At 41.5% G+C, this 19505-nt stretch overlaps 3 protein-coding genes and 1 long non-coding RNA gene across 7 annotated transcripts; 2 read left to right on the top strand and 2 right to left on the bottom strand.

Annotated features, from left to right (window-relative positions):
- Positions 1-9120: 9120 nt before the first annotated feature.
- LOC6537629 lies at positions 9121-10111 on the top strand. 2 transcript variants are annotated; one of them, XM_039375976.2, is made up of 3 exons: positions 9121-9470; positions 9574-9742; positions 9826-10111. In XM_039375976.2, exons 1-3 carry the CDS (start codon positions 9226-9228, stop codon positions 10039-10041), a joined length of 630 nt encoding a protein of 209 aa, XP_039231910.1. In that variant the 5' UTR covers positions 9121-9225; the 3' UTR covers positions 10042-10111. The 2 variants fall into 2 exon arrangements, with proteins under 2 accessions (XP_039231910.1, XP_002098174.2); XM_002098138.4 differs by having other exon boundaries at positions 9123-9470; positions 9535-9742.
- Positions 10112-13955: 3844 nt separating this feature from the next.
- On the top strand, positions 13956-14986 carry LOC120321801. 3 transcript variants are annotated; one of them, XR_005561522.2, is made up of 2 exons: positions 13956-14374; positions 14461-14986. It is a non-coding gene; the product is annotated as an uncharacterized LOC120321801 (long non-coding RNA). The 3 variants fall into 3 exon arrangements; XR_005561521.2 differs by having other exon boundaries at positions 14429-14986; XR_005561520.2 differs by having other exon boundaries at positions 14426-14986.
- Positions 14987-15360: 374 nt separating this feature from the next.
- LOC6537628 (Golgi-associated plant pathogenesis-related protein 1) lies at positions 15361-16431 on the bottom strand. The gene is made up of 4 exons (XM_002098137.3): positions 16322-16431; positions 16135-16263; positions 15758-16071; positions 15361-15569 (listed from the first exon to the last, which is right to left on the bottom strand). The coding sequence occupies exons 1-4, from the start codon at positions 16361-16363 to the stop codon at positions 15473-15475; spliced, it is 582 nt and encodes a 193-aa protein (XP_002098173.1). The 5' UTR covers positions 16364-16431; the 3' UTR covers positions 15361-15472.
- Positions 16432-16577: 146 nt separating this feature from the next.
- LOC6537627 (Golgi-associated plant pathogenesis-related protein 1) lies at positions 16578-18648 on the bottom strand. Its single transcript, XM_002098136.3, has 5 exons — positions 17710-18648; positions 17475-17644; positions 17288-17416; positions 16911-17224; positions 16578-16791 (listed from the first exon to the last, which is right to left on the bottom strand). Exons 2-5 carry the CDS (start codon positions 17514-17516, stop codon positions 16695-16697), a joined length of 582 nt encoding a protein of 193 aa, XP_002098172.1. The 5' UTR covers positions 17517-17644; positions 17710-18648; the 3' UTR covers positions 16578-16694.
- Positions 18649-19505: the final 857 nt, after the last annotated feature.

Genomic DNA, 19505 nt, shown 5'->3' with positions numbered 1-19505 from the left:
TTAAGTGCAAACAATGCCTTTAAAAAACCAAACGTCCCATCTTAAAACTAAATATCCTTTTTAAAGCAGCTTTAATTCCTGTACCGACTCTTTTACAGCGTCTTAATCTTCTTGTTTTGAGTAAAATTTTGCATGTATTTCATTGTGCTCACTTCTCACTACATTGCCTTTTAAGCGGGAAAATTGAAGCCAAACGATAAATATAGCGAGTAACAATAAATTGTGAAACTCAACAAACAAACAAGAGCGACGTACAAAGGCCCTGGAACTAGGAGAGCCCTCACCCGTAGGCTTCAGGCAAATAATAAAGAAGATTTCATTTATTTTCTGTGGTCATCCAGGTGGAGTGGTCTGGCTCGCCTTTTCGAGTGCTCGAGTGGCGGGAAAAAATCAGCATAGAACTGCATCGAAAAGGGTGGCCAAAATGGGGTAATAGGTGGGTTGGGTACTGGGCTTGGGTGCTGGGCACCTGTAAGTGGATCCAGATCCAACATGACTTGCATTTGCATACAAAGAGCTTTTACTGTACTTCTGCCGTTGTCATTTCTTTATTGCACTCCTGCCCCATTGAAAGAATAGCACACACATGTCCAGCCGCTTATGCATGCAACTTTGTCATGTATGTGTGGAATGACAGGCTATTTAATAGTTACCTGTTCTTTGGCCACACGGCTCCTCATCTTCCGCAATGAAGTTTACGAAACTTCCAAAGAATAGCTTTGAAATGTGCTTGGAAGGAATTTCTGAATGCGGTCAGACTTTGTGGATGTGGAGCATGTTACGCAAACAAAGCATAAACCACTTTTAGTTGATAACATCGACGAATGTTGCATTTTCGTAGCATACTTTTTGGGTTACTCGAGTGTGTGGATTACAAATAAAACGAAATCTGCATTAAACGTATGCGAACGTGTCTGTTGGATCTTTCTATTTGAAAGGAGAATGTGTAACACCCCTGTAAGGTAGTCAAAGAACTACTGGCTTAGGGTGATGTTAAATCTACTCAATTAAATTAATTTCATCTGAAAATATCTAAGAGATTTATGCAACAATATTTAATGAATCCGTTCATCCGTTACGTTCATCCGCAGGCTGCTAAATACCATAAAGTGGCTGCCAGGCACAGTGTGTGTTCCATGTGTGTTTTCTTAGCCACCCATGAGCTGGATTTGGATATGGTACATGGACATACCAATATGTTCTGGTATATTTGCGTTAAGGCCTAACAATCTGTTGCCGCCGAAAAGTCCTTGCGACTTCTTCTTTCACTTTCCCCTCGCTGTTTGCTAATTTTGCTAATTTATTGTCAGGTTATCGATGATATGCAGTGCCAAATGAATTATTTAAATGCTCAGGACAGCATAGGTTGCTACCTGAAGTGTATTTCCATTGTTATACTTAGGGTATTACTAACCAGAAAATAGACTAAGCTTATTAATTTAAGTTGGTCGCGTATGAGGCTTGCCTGATCTAGTTACTGAGACATGCGCAGCATTAAGAACCGCGCCGGATCTCTAGTGGATTGTTCGATCCTATCTATGACCGGAAATTAGGCTGGCCTTGCAATTTTCCTTGGTTCGACTTTAGTCGGGAAGTCGCTCACTTGAGAGGATTTTTCGGGGGACAACATCGTAAACAGCTGCGACAGATTCCTTTGAGTCCCTGTCTTGTGCCCAATGGACATCCGGCGACGGTTAAATAATTTAATTTTTCACCACCCGCTTTTTTCTTTTTTGGTGCACCCAACTTGGCCAGGAACTCATCGGCGTCCATTGGCAGCAGCTATATACAATTTATACAGCCGGGCTGCTGCCCGTGGATAGAGCTGGTTCCGACTGGTCCTGGCTCTGAGCGAGAGCATTGAGGCTCATCCGAGCAGAAACTTGGCAAACAAAACCGGATGCGTGGGCAAAGGATCTGGGGGACGTCTTCAAGTTTAAGTTGCCCGGAAATTGTCTGTTGTAGCGATATCCTGCAGCGTTTTTATATTCGCGTTATGAACTTGTGTCCGTCCGGGAATTTCTGTGCGTGTGTTTGAGTTTGGATGGATTAATAGCAGCAACGTCTGCCGCACGCGCTGATCCCAATGGAAGCTCCCCAGTCCAAAATAAGAGGTCCTGAATGCGCCTCCTGCCCCGGACACTTCCTCACTTCCTCACTTCCTTACCTTTAGCTTCATCATGGTCATCATAATTTTCGCCACTTTTATTCCTACTCTGTTGGTGTCTTTTAGCTTTGTCCGTTTGTTTGTTTGTTTGCTCCGTTTTTCCTGCTTTTTACCGTGTGCGTGTCTTGCGAAAGTTTTAATTAATTTTCATATTTTGCGCAGAGGAAGTGTCCGAGTAAGATGCGGCAAAATGCCCTGGGGCGTTTCCTAAAGTGAAATTTACCTTTAGGGCAGCGGGGACTGGACAGGTTCATCTGAGCCTTGAGCTATTTCAGTTTGTTAGTTTTGCGATAAATTCCAAAAATGGAATACCACACAACAGTTGGGTAATCGAACACTTACAATTTTACAAGGAGATTGCTAACAGCAAATAATAAACTACTTTATTAAAACATATTATCAAATATTTATATATTTATGTATGTAATGTACCTGGCTCTTAACAGAAAAAGCAATCAATAAAGAGCTTTTTTTTAAAATTAATTAACATCTTTATTTAATATTATTCAGGAACAGGTCAATTAAAGCCTTTAACCTAAATGTTGTCTTAAGTAAATAATCTCTTAATTATAAAATATAATTTGTTTTCATCTTAATATATAGGAATAGGTCAAATTTCGAGTAGTGAGGTTTCAGGTAAATAATATATTCATACTATCATCTTAGAAGCAGCCCAAAATGTCTTCTTTTGAGCCTGCGAATTGGGATAGCCCCCTGTAATCTCCGGGCGAGACGAATAAAAAAATGTGCTATCGTGCGGTTACCTATTTTTATGCAACTCTGACTCTGCTCGGAATTTGGTTAGCAGCTTCGCCGGAACGTGCTCATCCTCTCAAGAGCTGATGAAATTGCTGCTAACAATGGTGAAATCTAGCAGAGCAAAACGGATGTTCATTTGGCATTTGGCCTCCACACACACACACTTTCCGGATGCCAACGGCCAAGGAATGTTTCCGGAATTATTTACCGAAGCAAATGCAGCCGAGATGCACATTAAATGGCAAAATTTATAAGCACAACGCACTGACGCCGAAATCTCTTTGCGTTCGCCTGCTGCGTTACTGTTGTCGTCGAGGTGCACTTTATGACGTCTCCTCAGTCGCATTTGGGATTTGGCAGGGTCGTCGTGAAAGAGCCCATCTAGGTTAGCCGTTCGGTTGGCTGGACAGCTTTATCTGCGGCGAAAGTGGCTGATATTTTTGGGTGGAGAGCGGCGATGCAGTACGCACACATTTTTGGCTTCCGTTCTAAAATTGCACAGTGGGTTGGGGTAGCATAGCTAGTTTTGATTTCCTTTAAAAGTGTAACTAAGAATAAACGTATAACGAACAACGTTTTTTAACTCCTACAGAAATACAACACTTTTATTATTAATTTCTATCAATTTATTTTGTGACTATGGGGTTCCATTTCCCCTGATTTAGAACTTGGGTGTTTGTGGCTTGTATTCGTTTCCACCCGGGACCTCAGCGCCATTTCCATTTTTCATCCCTGAAACTTGTCTTGCTGCGATGATCGCAGCGCTTTTACCATCATCAGACGGCCATCCTCGTCCTTATCGCCTTCCCATTCGCATCCCAAAGTCGCTGTCCTGGCCATTGTCGTTCATCCTGCGCCCTTATCGTTCAGACTCTCGCAAGCCGCCGCTGACTCTAAATAATCCTTTCCATGCGACACAAAAAATAAAGGAACACACAGAGAACAGTGGCAGCCGCCGCAGATGAGACGAGTTCGCTGGCCGAGGGGGACATTGCGAGCGGGGAGCTGTAAAATCCAAGTTAGTGCGCATAAATCAAGCCTTTAAAACGTGCCTCGCAACCGGAATGTCCGCCAAGAAAGGATGCAGTCCACCCACCACCACCACCACCACCACCGCCCACTCGGCTCTGCACCACCCGCTCCACAGCTGCTCCACTCTTCCGCAGCCACAACGTCGTCGCAGCCATCGACGTTGGCCCAGAAGTTGTGGTGATTCAGTTTTCCGTATGCAATTTTATGCAACTGTGGCACATCCGCCTCTTTTTCCATGGAATAGCCTCCCATCCTCCCATCCCCGACTCGCATGAGATACCCAACCCAGCCTGCGGTCGCATGTCTGAAATTGTTTACAACTGCATAAAATTTATAATCTTGAAGAATTTATATATTTATTTATTCCAAGTCGTTCATTACTGGCCAGGAGCAGCAGGGAAACCAAATCGGGAACACATAGCATATGGAAGTGCGTTGTTCTAGGTGTTTGAATTCTTTTTGCAACAGAAATTTAGACACATCAATTGTGTTAATTGGATATTTTTCAGCGCCGAAAACCATAAAGCCTGTCAAATTATTATTATATATCTTGATTTGCCGTAATTATTATTGAAGCGCTTGCAATATTCAGTCAAAGCTCTGCACTCTCAGGGCTTACATTTTAATTAAATTTCGATTGCGCATTGCCGGGGGAATTGCAAACAATGCAGAGACTGAACACTTTGCTATGATGAATTACAAAAATAATTACAAATATCAAATCAAAGAAAACAAATTCCCACAACGTCGCACAACACGCAACATCAACACATCTTAGGTGTAAATCCAATAGTAATTGAATTTCTTTGAAAATATTCAAATGAAATTGTCAATTACCATAAGCACTCGAAAGTCAGTTATTTGAATTCAATTACCAAAAAATGTTGTTAGCTTATTGTGTTTGTGTTTGTCCAAATAAAATCACACATCAAATGGCAAGGCATCAATGGGCCACTTACAAATTTTTTGAGACAACAACCTAACAGCTTTTAGCTGTGTGAAAATGCAGTGTAATTGCATTAAAATCCCAGAAGTTGGCAAAAGTGCTGAGAAATTTTGGGCTCCACTTACTCCATTTACTCCACTTCTCCGATTGCAGGAGGGGAATATTTTCATTTGGATCATTTCCATGAGGAAAACGAAAGTGAAGACAAACGATACTCGTGCGAGGGAATACATTAAAATGAGAGTTCCTTTGACCGTGTCAGTAGTGAAAGCCCGCTACTTGCATTATACATATTCATGCAATGAACTTTTATATCTGGATCCATAACATTTCGTAGCTGTATGGGATGCTGTTAAAAGTATGTTTAGGAAATGTCAGGGAGTGATTTTGCATATTAATTCAAAAAGGAAAGCGGTATTCTAGATTCTTGGATGCAGGAGGAAGATTATGTGCTTCCAAGCCAAAGTATTACCCATATTCGTGATCAGAATCACAACCGAGTAGTTGCACTTCCACCAGCTGAGTAACGGGTATCAGATAGTCGGAAAACTCGACTATAGCATACTCTTTGGTTTTAATATAATTGTTGTAAAATTCTTGAATCGACGCCTCTCCGGAATTCTGTTGTTAAATCCATTTGCACCTGGCTGACTTTTTACTTTGTCCAATTTATCGACCCACGATTCCATTCGTGGATCGCCCAAACATTTGCATCTGTCATTACTTTGGCTGGGTTCAGCGGGCGGGAGAGCATAGCCCAATGCTTCGAATCGGTTTTATGGAATCATAAAAGTAATTAATTGATATATGCGTGCTGGCGTAATTGCCAGTTGGCGGCCAGTGGGAGTGCGAGGGCAAAGTGCGGAGATAAAGAGCACCGGGAATATCGACAACAATATATGCAATGGGATGCGTAATGAAAGCATTGCAATTTTTCAGCTTTTTGCCGCCACTTTACCCCATAATCCCCCAAGAGGCCAAGGCCACTGGCCACTGGCTCCGGATTCGGATTCGGATCCGTGTTCGTGGTCCGTGCCCCGTTACGGATATTACGTAATGAAAGTTAACAATTACGCCCCCGTGCGTGGGCTTCAATTAAATTTTTGAGTTGTGGCCGTTTTTATTGTAACTGATAATAGCATTGTAATGACACTGGGACACCCTGACCTGACCAATCCTTCGTCTCCAGGTCGTCACAACGAGTTAAACGGGCATCCCCATTGATGCTGCAGCCCAGCATTTTAATTATCCATTGTGTGGCATGTGAGTACGGATGGTTGGACGGTTGCGTGGTGGTCTGTACGTCCATATTGAATCGCATGTGGCGTGAAATTGCCGAGAAATCGGGCAAACAAAAATCTCAGTAATGTTCAGCGTTAATAGCTGTGAGATCGATTTGGAGCCGCGCCTCCCACCCAGTCGTAATTGGGCTCGATTTAAATTAGCGCCGAAGGGAGTTGGGCTCACATTTGAGCCACCGCAAGCACACAGTTAAGGATTGGCTGGCAACCATGGGTGACGCATTTCCGCTGGGAATGAAGCTGTTATCAACAATTAATTAAATAATGGCCAGATCATTAGGCCAAGATTTGTGGGTCGTTTCCGCTTACGCAAAGAGCTGATCCCAACACCCACGTTCCCCGAATATTCGGCAGTTCACCTAAAAGGCAGGATTTGGGCGAAGTTTCAGCTGATTGCTTCTGAAGCTAAACTCCGCCAATTTACACTCAGATCAGCGTTCTAACTGGGTTTGGTTATAGCATATTAAAACATATTTGTTAGGTTGTAATATAGTAAAATTATATAGATAAATTATATGTACCTAGATCTATATATAATGCCTATGTGAACAACATTTTTAAACGCTGAACAAAATGTAGGCTTCTGTAGAGTGTTTTTTCCGTAAACATTATCAACATATCGACTTTGTTAAGTACAGAAAAATAATCATTTATTCTGCGTGTAGCAGAATAGGTGGCAATCAGCACCCCCACATGCACATCGCCTCCGGTTGGGCATTGTTGGCTACTGATGTTGAGGGCATTTGTTGTGTTTGCTGCTGCTGATGCTGCTGCTGCTCCTCCGGCTGCTGCGTTTCTTGGTGGCCGTGCCATATCATCATTATTGTTGTACTGCCGACTGTGATTTGTTGGCATCGTTACTGTTGTCGCTCTCAGCAAACTGGGCATAAATCGTGCACACCTACATTATGTTGCGATAAATCTGTAATGACCAGAACAGACCAACAGACCAGCAGACCAACCAACCGACCATATAGCCATCCAAACACTTGGACATCCAGTTGGTTATATGGGTGTGCGCTCAAGTTAATTTGCGTGTGTTTAAATGTGCGTAATTATTGTTTATCTACCATGCCATACAAATTAACCGCAGTCGAGGTTTTTATATCAATTGCAATCTATCGAAATATTTCAAATGAACATGAGTATAAGCCAATTAAGAGGCCAGTATCAGTGTGTTTGGCTGGAAAGATGAATAATGTTATTTTATTGGAAGTTGTGTTGCGCAATCAGGGAAATTGAACTAAGTCAGAGTTCAACCTATTGTTTGGTAAACAAAAGTGAAGTTATACTGAAACACAGGTACTTTTTCTTTTCATTTCCACACGAATCTCTACGGTTAACGATTAAATAATTTCTTCATTGTTCGACTAATAATAAAGGGTTCAAATTTAAGTAATTAAAATTGATTCCATGGTACAATCTGCCCAGAGGAACAGAAATAAAAGGCCATTTGACGTAAGCTTTACTCTCAAGCAACTTGAGTTCAAAATACGCCTGCAATAAAAATAAAATTACACCTAAAATAAAATATGAAAATGCAACAAAAATACAGAAATATTCTGATTAAATAATTTGTAGGGCTCCCTTTCCTTAAGTGCCATGTGAAATTTTCACCTTTGCAAGTGCGGGCGAGTTGTGAACTGTGAGGGGACTGGCATTCGCCAACCTCGCAGTCGGTTTGGAGTAATTAAGTTAATTTATCTGGGCCGTTGGCCCAGAGATTTTAACTTATTCATCATGTTCCTGCTAGCAGGCGAACGTTGATTACGCTGCACATTAATTTAACCATTTCATTTTGTCATTTTATTACGCGAACCCCTGGCAGGGGCTCCAAGTACTTCCCCCTATCAATTGCAACTTTAATAAACTCTTTGCACAAATTATATTTACGAGGGTCACAAAGTGCGGAAAAATTGACGGAAAGTGGGGCGGCTGCTGAAAATGGGGTAGGCAGCATATTTTGCCAATGTGCCCAAGAAGATACGCGGCCATGGGTGTGACTGTTCAAGTGCACTGAAAACATTTCTAACAAAAACATTTCCCACAAGTAACACATTGAATAAATTTGGCACGTTTTAAACGTTTTACTATTTATTCAATAAGAAATGGTAATTACCTTTTGGAAAGTTATCCAATAAAAATGAGCCCTAACTCTACAAATTCTGTTACTGTTTTCCTTTTTTTCTGTGTAAATATGGGGCACCATTAAGCTCCATTTTGATACTTAAAACTTTGCGGCATCGCTGCTTGTGGCAGCCACAGCAGCGGCGGCAACATCTGCAACTGCAGCAGCAACTCCAACGACGACAGCGACTGCAACTCGCGCCCAGCGAAAGGCGACGTAATTTTTAATAGTTTCGCAATTAAATCGTAAAATTTAACAACTTTGCGCACTTCTTAACGAAATTGCGCAGCCAGCGAAACTGACACTGATGCATTTCCGGTTAGCCAGCAGGACTAAGGGAAGGGGGATGGGTGAAGGGGGTAAGCGGCGTGGGGAGTGGCAAACTGCATTGCGCTTAATGAGAAAATTTCGTCCGAAAAAGTTTTTCCCCCCACGCGCTTTTCATGCTGTTTGCGTTGATGCGTTGTTTGCTTGTTTGTTTGTTGCTGCCGCTGCTCAACTTCCAACTTTCGCTTTCATATCTTTATTTTCGAATTACTTTGCTGCTATGCTTCCGTATTTTTAAACAAGCACCATTAATTATTTCCTTCCAACAAAAGGGAGTTAAAAACACTGAAGAAACTTGGAGACTTTAGACTGTTCATGAATCAAATTGAAACTTCACATTGAAAGTCCAGGAAAATGTGACACTTTTATTTTAATAACTAATTAGGTGTTAATAGTTAGTCGATACTTTTAAGAGGATAAAGCACTGATTATATTTTAAAGTTCAATTTCATATCTTGCTCGCAGTAAGCACTGCTACTCTTTTCAGTTTTAGCCAGTAAAAAGCCCAATGCTCATATGTAGAAACTAAATAAAAAGTTGCCCACAGCAAAGTCTAAGCCATAAAATGAGCCAAGTCAGCAAGCTAAGCCAAGTGAGCCGCATCAGCCAAACCAATCAGTCTGCGGGAAGTGATGACGATCAGCTCCGCCATGCGAATCTTCCGGTTTATCCAAAACCGCTGCCCGATCGAGATGTGAGCTACAGACCTGACGAAAATGAGTTCACCATGGTGGAGAAGGCATCCTTGCGGAATGCATGGCGTTTAATTGAGCCTTTTCAGCGCCGATTTGGCAAGGATAATTTCTACAGGTATCCTAAACTGCTTAAATTGACATCTACGTACCTGCGCTGACATCTCATTTGAGCGACTTAGCTTCCTCACAAGACACGAGGATCTCATAAACTTTTTCAGGAAAGATGGCAAGATTAACCTAAGTAAGCTGCATGGGCACTCCATGGCAATGATGAAGCTGATGTCAAGGCTGGTCCAAACGCTGGACTGCAATCTAGCCTTTCGCTTGGCCCTGGATGAGAACCTTCCCACACATCTGAAGAATGGCATCGATCCTGATTACATGAGGGTGAGTACTTTTGTTAGAAATCCTGATGTATTTCGGTAAAATTAATATTTCAATGTTTCCTTCTTCTCCTAAAACTATCTAAGATGCTGGCCACCGCCCTGAAAAGGTATATCCTTGCGTCTTCTGTTATCGAAAACCATAACTCCTGTTCACTCACCAATGCTCTGACCCATTTGGTGGAGATCGTCGGGGATTACGCCGTTGTCGACGTAGCAAGGAAAAGAGCCATGTCCAATGCCCTCAGGACGACTGTTGACGAGGGTGGCAATCGAATCGCCAAGGTGGCTTTAGGCACTTAGGCGTAAACAAAAGCAATTCAAGTACCTATATTAAAGACAAGATTTCATGGAGTGAAAAGAAAATTAAATTGTAAATTCAAATGTATGGGCATACCATTGTACTTCCTAAAACAATTTAAATTGCAGAAAAGGAAAAATCTCTAATGTGTGCCTTTTATTTTCAAAAGTTGTACCTATACGGGTTTACTTACGATCAAGCTGTTTCTTGTGGCAAACATCACATTCAGGAGGCAAAATTAAAAATGTCCAATTAAATAATATAAAAGAAAATAAAGAAAACCAATCCTTGGTTCTCCGAACCTTGCTAACCATTACCTTTCAAGACTCAAGATTGCCTTGCGTCACCGAACAAAAGGAAATGCCTTTTTTTGGAAATCGTTCTTGCCATGCATCACAGAGGGACTGAAGCGAATTGGCAACTAATCTAAGGCCTCCGCACTCACATGCATATAAATCCAGCAACCACAGACAGATTTCACCACAGTTGCAGGCGGTGACCGGGCAGGCACCTCAAATTAAATTAAGCCATAATTTATTTCCCATGGAGACGGGCGAGGAGACACCAGCCCACAGAGCTCAAAATTCAGATGGCCAACAAAAATATGGCACTAAGAGCTGCTGCTTCAGCTGCGGTTGAAACACACACACAGTGGGGAAAAAGAGGAGCCAGCTGAGAGGAGGATTTATTGGAATTCCATCAATGGCGATGCAGGAACTCCTCTGTTCCCAATTCGCATGGCAGGCATCCCACTGTGACCCGCACGAACTCTAACTGCAGGACATGCTTTGGACATCAGTGATGCGAATTGGCAAATACGAAAGGAAGCCAACTCAACCAAAAGGAAAGGAAACGCTAGCCTTTTCAAAAACATGTAATGAAAAAGTAACTGAATTTGAATAATATTTGATTACCATCATACCAATGAACTTCATCAAAAAGTAATCTTAATTGAAGTAAAGGCATCGCAGCTCCAATATCTTTAAAATTTCGATGATTTATGTACAAAATGTTATTGAGTTGTATGTTAAAATTTAACTGATATACGCAGATGGACTTTAACCATCAATAGCCATCAATGGAACGTATGGCGTCAGCTCCGATTAGAAGTGCAAGCAAGTGCAAGGACTGGGACAGGAAGGAACTTTGTGACCCGCAGGAGGAGGCACGGGACTGGCACGACGAGGGACTTTGGCACGGATGGCTCATCATAAATACAAAGCAGGCTGGCGCTTTGTCAGGCAGCCTTCGACACTTTTATTGGGCCGGTCTGTCGTGGTGGACTGCTGGCCTTTCTGCAGGAGAATCCTCCATTTCCGGGAAAGGGGTGGGCGTCATCGATATGCCAGCAGCATCCTGCACTTGCCGCTGCTCCTTGCTATTTCGTCCCCGAATCTTTCGCCTCCGGATTCTTGCTGCTAGTTGTGGACCTGTTCTTTGCGAGAGGCAAATGAAATTAAAAATGTTTATGATGCCACTACAAGGATGGCAAATAGAATGCTGAAAATTTAAGCAGCTGCATAAAGTTGGTTAATCCGCCAGCTGATTAAGACGAGATTGAGGAACGCCCGGGGTCGGACACCTCTTGGCATTAATGGGGAAGTGAAAGCCGAAGTCTGTATAAATTTTATGACCAACGACGGGCTACACGTGCTGCTTGAAAATGTTTATGGCGCCCACTGTGGAAAACTGGAAGCTGTGGAAAAGTGCAGCTCGAATATTTTCTAGGGCGGAACTCTTGAGCTAAACGAGTTAGCATTTGGGGGCGAAGGGCGTTTGCAAAAGTAGCTGGCAAGTAACAAGCTTAACCGCAAAAGTTTTAAATAAACTTTTGTTGCTGTTGTTCCGGGCAAAAATATATTTGCAGAATGCGTCCGCGCGAGCGGCATAACTATAACTTCCGATTCCGTTGGCTGGCTTTGGATGGGAATGTAAATGGGCGTGTGGATGGGTCGTGGTACCCACTGCCTTGTAATACAGTTAAATATAAATTCAAAAAATATATACGAGTGTGCGGGGTAGTTTGGCGAAAGCAACTTTGTTTGCCTCTATTTTCCTTGTCGGTTTTTACTTTTTACTTTTTACTTTCTGCCTTTTCGCCTTGCCCATCTTTTTCTGCTCTTTTTGCTTGCGTTTTTTTCTCCCAGGCTTTCGTTACTTATGCAATTTGCATGAGGCGGCAAACACCCACGAACAACTAACAAGTCTGCTAGGCAACAACAACAACAACAATGAGAGACGCAGCCAAACTTCCGCCTGATGAATAAGTGTCTGAGGCCCCCGCCCATCCACCAGTGGGCGTGGCCGTGTTTGCCCCATGTTTAGTTTGCTTAACTGTACGCAGCGCACAAAAATAATGAAAACAGCTTCCTAATTGAGAAAATAAAAATCAACAGCAAGGATAACTGCCTCAGCAACGACAATGGGCAGAACTCTGTCAAAAGTCGGAGACTTTACAAATGACAAACTCTTTTAGCTTTTTAAAAATTTCATAAATTAAACTTTGGAAGTGGCTATTGTAAATGTCTGTTCTAATAAAAATGTAAGTGATGGTTTGCCTATCATTAACAAGCACATTGTTCAAATCGGACGAATCATTGGAAAAATATGACCAATTTTGTAGCCACCGCCAGATGGCTCATCCATGTGAAACGCTGTCACATTTCTCCATTGCCCTCGTTGCACTTCTTTCAGCACGAAAACGGGTATTTTATAGTCATTTAACTACTGCGGTTATAGTTGTTTTTTTCCTTATTTATGCCTTTATTACAGAATGACTGCTGGAATGCTTTTGAATTTGTTAGTTTATCATTGTTCACAAGATAATAATATTTACTGATTTATATACTATTAGAGATTAACACCAGTTTGTATATGGAATGGATATTCTTATAAAGTTGAGGTAACGCTTAAAAAGGAAAAAATGGTATATAAGCTGGCCCCAGCGTCTGCAGCTCATTTAACCCATTGTACCAATGTGGGGAAACGGCAGCTTCAGGATGAAAAGGATCTGCAGCTGGAGCTGCAACTGCAGCGAGGTAAAGCCGCATTCTGGCATAAATTTAACGCCGCACAAGTCGGACTTCCGGTCAGAGCGACCGCCATGTTGTTATGCATGCAGTCTGCGCTTGCAAAAATGCAGTTTACCCGAAAAGAATGAATCAGGAGCTGTGCAAACCCAATGCAATGTCTACAAAAGGACCGAACACCAAGCATCATGCACCACTGGACCAATGCGGTTGCAAAATGAAGTTATAGCAACGCTGATAGCCAAACGAGGAGCGCGGAGCCATATTAATTTCTGCTATCTCGGCGACGCTTTACAGACGTACTGCAAATGCTACTGTGCGCGCAGTTCTGGCAATAAATTTGATTTGTTTAGCAATTTGTTGCATATCGCATTGCGCATACGCCCCGTACATCCATCTCGCCGTCCGCCGCTGTCGTCATCGCTCTAGCCTTCAGTTGCTTTAACGATGAATAACGCTCTTTGCTTGTTTTTGTTTTGCCACCAGCCAGAATATTTGTTGTTCGGTGTTTCTATGTTCCGGCTACATGCGACGTTTTATCCACTCCCATTGACAATAAATTATATTGAAATGTCACTGCAACTACTGCAGTCTCTCAATCTGAATGTGGGGGTGTGATTGCATTAGTTACCAGTACCACATTTAATTTTTGGCCAAAGTTATTACTCGTCGCGAAAACTAAATTAACTTTTGGCCGGCAGTTTTATTTGATTAAAAAAAGGATTTAGTGAATGGTCTAGATGGACCATAGATGATTTGTGTCACTTGCATCAAACTAGACCTTGCCCCTTTAATTGAAGTATCCCTCAGCACGCTATTGATGAAAGTTGGTGGCATCTTTGCGTGCGCTTTATAATTAATAACAATTTAGCATGCACTTAATTTTAATTATTACTCAATTAGGTCAGCGCCATTATAATTTAAGCACCCGGCACCATGCAGATAATTAAGCGAGGGCGAAATGAAATCATTTCCAGGCCGCGAATGAAGTCCTGCCAACGAGACACAACGTCCCGCGACTTGGCCTCGTCCTTTTCCGGAACGGCGCCTCTGCGTTTCCGTTCTGTCTGAGGGCTAGGTCATTAGGGATGGTTTGTGTGCAAATTTGATTTCACAACATTTTCGCAGTGTGCGTTGCTCAAACTTTCGGCTTTACGATGCACATAAATTTTACGACCAAGTTCAAGTTGTAAATAGTTGATAAACTCGGCTATCCGTCGAATCCAAGCCATAATGAAGTGACAAGGGGGAAATAAAGGACCAATGGAAGATAGTTATTAAGCCTTAAAAAACAAACACACTGAAGGTATGCATAATAAAAACTATTTTCCAAATGACAGGCATTATTTTCTTAAAGAAGAGTGTAAATATCCCACTTTCAAATCCGTTTAGAATTTGTTTTCATTACTATTAAAACCCAACCAGACGTCAAAGATATATCTGGGGAGCGTACAACCCCCAGACGCTGTGATCTATAATTCCATTAATTTTTGTGAAAGGTGTTCCAATTGAAACCCAACAGAGACGGAAGCAATTTGAATGTCATTAGGTGTGGCCACGCGGGACGCAGCCAGCCAGGAAGCGAGGCTAAGTAGGAACCACACAAAAAGACATTCGACTCCATATCTGATTGAATAATAATGAGTGCTTAAGGATTTAATGCGCTCCCGGCAGCTGCTGGGCCCCAGACATCGACTTCAACTTGGGAACAGGCATGTAGGGAACATAGCCTGAAATAAAAGTAGAGCTCTAGTTGCTTGCACCGAATTAGAGATACCCGTAGATTAGTCGCAACCTTTGAGTATGTAGTACAATAAAAAACTAGACTAATTTATATAATTATATAAATATTTGTTAAACAATCTAAAACATCTAAGAAGTGGAGTGCTATAGTAATAAAAGGGTATAAATAGCTAAATCATTCCCGCCGCTTTGTTGACACCAGCATAGTCAATGGGGAATTCACTTTGGCTGATGCTGATTGCCGAAAAAGATAATAATGAATAAGAAAAGAAAAAGGCCAAAACAACCCGCACTTGGTGAAAAAACTGAATATCCTTATCGCACGAATTCAAATTAACCCATCTCACAAGCCCACTAGTGCTGCGTCGTTTCAGATCTGATTTTTATAGATAAGTAAAATCAAAACATATTATTTTTAATACAATTTAAGAAAACTTGTAATTTGTAGTTCATAATAATTTAAAAATTTATTTTATATATAGATATAGATTTACAGAACTAGCGATGGCAAAAAATATTGCTTTTACAGAAGCATTAAACTTCCGCACGTTATCTTTAAAATCCAAAATTTATTATTGGGTACATAATTATGTGATTTTTGAATTGGCAAACTAAAAATTTACAAGCAGTGTGGCAAAAGAATTCCAAAGTGATAAGGACCTCAATTTATGTGGTGGCAGCAAACCCAAAGCATAATAAAGATGAGAATGGTGTTAACTTGAACCATATTAAAATTGCCTTCTTGACCATTACCTGCCCTGCAATGGAATAAAATTAAAGAAAAAAACATGGGAGAACGCTATAGTCGAGTTGCCCGACCATTGGATACCCGTTACTCAGCTGGTGGCAGTGTGAAGGAAAAGTTTCTACACTGACATATATTAGCGGTTTCTGGTCGTTAGAGCGGGTGTATCGGGTAAAAATACAGACAAATGAATTTACTTACCCTTTGATCGGAGGGAGAACATTTTCTTTGAACTGACCCACCACATTTCCTGGTGGATAATATCTTGCTACCACCCAGTAGTAACCTTTCGAGTCCGTGGCTTGACCCATACCCATTTTATTCGTATTCTTCCAAACGAGGGCGGTGAAATGGCCGGTTTTCATGCCAAACTCTCCCTTTTCAAAGTCGTAATCCTTTATTTCGTCGTACCAGTTTTGGACACATTCCAGAGGCTTATCTGACCTCATGCACAAGTTTTCACCATATTTACCGCCACTACTTGAATGCTCTAGCTTTCCACTATCGGCTAGCACCTGTTCGAGGGTATTGGGATTGAAAGAGAGGAAACTTAACAATGTTATTAGCCAACGACATACCTTGGCATATGCTTCGCATCCCTTTGTGAGTTCGTCGTCCAACTCGAGGGGCGCACTTCCATGCTTTTTTCTCAACCGATTATGTTCTTCTAGGTGGTCTTCCTTGATATCAGCTTTAACCACCACTAACTGGAATACAGGCGAATAGATCAGAATAGATTTGATGCTATCGAATATTTAATTATACCAAGGACAGAGCCATTACTATCAGTATGTTCACCAAACCCATGTTTTTTCTGAATATATATAGTACGAATATCTTGACAAGTTTTCCAGGTTTCTGATTTTTTCAAATATTTCGAGTCTCTGGTGACTTGATTTTACAATGAGTTAAAAATTAATGATGACAACCAAGTTGGCTTTGAATCTAGGCAGAATGACTCTGGTAAATCTGTTTAGTAAATGTTGCAAAAATATTGCTTTTACAGAAGCACTTAACTTCCTTACTTTACTTCAAAATCCAAATTTTATTATAAATTTACATAATTATGTGATTTTTGAATTGGTAAACTACAAATTTACAAGCAGTGTGGCAAAAGAATTCCAAAGTAATGTTGACCTTAATTAGTGCTGTGGTAGCAAACCCAAAGCATGATAAAGATGATAATGGTGTTAACTTGAACCATGTTAAAATTGCCTTCTTGGCCATCCCCTTCCCTGCAATGGTATAAATTTAAAGAAAAAAAACAAGGGAGAACGCTATAGTCGAGTTGCCCGACTATTACCCGTCACAGTGGGTGTATTGGGTATAACTACAGATTAAAGAATTTTCTTACTCATCTATCAGTGGGAGAACATTTTCTTTGAACTGACCGTTCACATTCCCTGGTGGATAATATCTTACTACCACCCAGTAGTTACCATTTGAGTCCTTGGCTTGTCCCACACCCATTTTGTTCGTATTTTTCCAAACGAGGGCGGTGAAATGGCCGGTTGTCATGACAAACTCTCCCTTTTCAAAGTCGTAGTCCGAGATTTCGTCGTACCAGTCTTGAACACATTGCAGAGGCTCTTCTGACCTTATGCACAAGTTTTCACTGTATTTACCGGCACTCTTTGAATGCTCTAGCTTTGCATTAGCGGCTAGTACCTGTTCGAGGGTATTGTTATTAAAAGTGAGAAAATTTAACAATGTTATTAGCCAACGACATACCTTGGCATATGCTTCGCATCCCTTTGTGAGTTCGTCGTCCAACTCGAGTGGCGGACTTCCATGCTTCTTTCTCAACCGATTATGTTCTTCTAGGTGGTCTTCCTTGAGATCAGCTTTAACCACCACTAACTGGAATACAGGCGAATAGATCAGAATAGATTTGATGCTATCGAATATTTAATTATACCCAAGACAGAGCCATTACTATCAGTATGTTCACCCAACCCATTTTTTTAGTGCCAATATCTGGATAAGTTTTCCAAGTTTCTGATTGATTCAAATATTTCGAGTCTCTGGTGACATGATTATACAGTGAGTTAAAGATTAATGATGACTACAAAGTTGGCTTTGCTATATCTGTAGAGACAAAGTAGACAAAAGTTTATTTGATAGAATTTTGCCTTGGCTGCGGAGAAACTTACTCAACTTCAATACGATTTCATTACCCTAACTTTGGGTTTAAAAAGCTTATCATTTTTCAAAACAAACCAGTTGTACATTTAACCTATTTAATACTTCTGATGATAGATTCATACAGATAGATTATTTTTGCACCAAAACTGGTGCTTTTGCGGCAACTGGCTTGTTGTGTTGACAGCTGCCCGGCGATATCATGCTTTTTGCATTAGGGTACTGACGGATGACTCCAAAGAGACACTGAAAAAAATAAAAATAAATTTTTTTTGGTGAAAATTGTATATGCTAAGTGACGTGCACCAGGTTCAAAATTTGTATAGTGTGTAGTTACATTTATGTACACCACTGTCGGTTGAGAAATGGTAATAATAATTTAACTGTACCCATACGAGTGGTGCAGTGTGCAATTACTTTGAGCGAGTAACCGCCACCAGGCCAGGGGATAATGCGATGAGTTCTGATCGTCAGCGGCAACGGAACAGCTCCAATGGAGCCACGCCCCAGCCAGATATTAAATTTTCGCTGTTGGTCCTGTTGCTCCACGGAGCTGTGGCAATAAAGGTTTGGCTTTGCCATCAATGTGCGAGGACACTTTGAGGAGGGACTCACGAGCTGTGGCTTCCACACATGTGGCTGATGCTTTGGGCCATCATTGTTGACAACAATATCAGTGGCTTTCGAAACAGCGGCAGCCGCAGGAGCAAAAAAGCAGCTGGAACACGGACTACGGACTAGTGGAACTTACTTTGTCCTCTGCGTGGCTTTGGTTTCTGGTTTTTGGTTTTTGGCTTTTGGCTGTAAAATGTCAATTTGGGCCCGTGACGAAGATTTATTGTGCTCGTATTTGATAGGCGCGCTTAAATATCCCATTCAGCACACATATTTCCACTATCAATTTCGATGATACCAGCATGCGCATAATCTGTTTCGTCATTGTTGATGGCGCCTCTGCAGTTTTCCTAACTTAAGAATAAATTCTATGTTTAAAAGCACTAAAAAACTAATTTTTCTGATTTTATTATAAACAAGAACTTTAATTAAATGATACATGCAGCTCTTACGTGCAGTTAAGAAGGTTTATTGGTTCAGTATTCAACCGATTGTAAGACGTCTTTAATATTCCGCTCTTTTCATACTTTTAAAATAGTTTTGTAAACTTTTAGACTTAAATCCAGTCATAATTTCAGCACATTCCCTAGGAATTCAGAGTTGGCTCGCTGCCAAGAGCAGCATTTAAATGAAAGTGGCAAATTCATGCCACATAATGGCTAAACGACATCACGCAAAACTTTTCTTTTTTTACTGAAATTCCAAGCATCCTAGGACAAGCACACACTCAAATTGGAAGGGAAACCTTCCATAATAAGTGCAATTCATCCGAGTGGCCTCCTGATACCGGCACCGCATCCTGCCTGGCCGATAACTCAATGGCGTAGTCCAGGGAGCTGGGAACATTGGAATAAGTAAACTAATTTCTTTTAATTCAAACACAGCATGTCCGGCCCACCGGCTTTGCTGGACAATGATGGCCAAATGCCTGGGTGCGAACTTTTATGTCGCCGCTTGCATGGACCTCCTGCCAGGTGGTTCGACCCTATTCCATGCTCCGCGCTCCATGCTCCGGCTTGCCTTTGCCCACTGCCCAGTCTACTTTCTAACCGGTGGCAGCCCTGACCGACATTCGATGAATTGACCAACGTAGCTTGTTATTTTTCGTGTGCAACAGCGCGTTTTATTTGCTCCTGGAGGTTATCAGCCCCCACATCCCGTGGCATTATCCAGATTCAAATTAGAGATGCCA

This window comes from Drosophila yakuba, chromosome 3R (assembly GCF_016746365.2).
Source record: "Drosophila yakuba strain Tai18E2 chromosome 3R, Prin_Dyak_Tai18E2_2.1, whole genome shotgun sequence".
NCBI classification, from domain to species: domain Eukaryota; kingdom Metazoa; phylum Arthropoda; class Insecta; order Diptera; family Drosophilidae; genus Drosophila; species Drosophila yakuba.
Note: the sequence above shows the minus strand (reverse complement) of the source record. Positions and strands in the feature narration are given on the sequence as shown.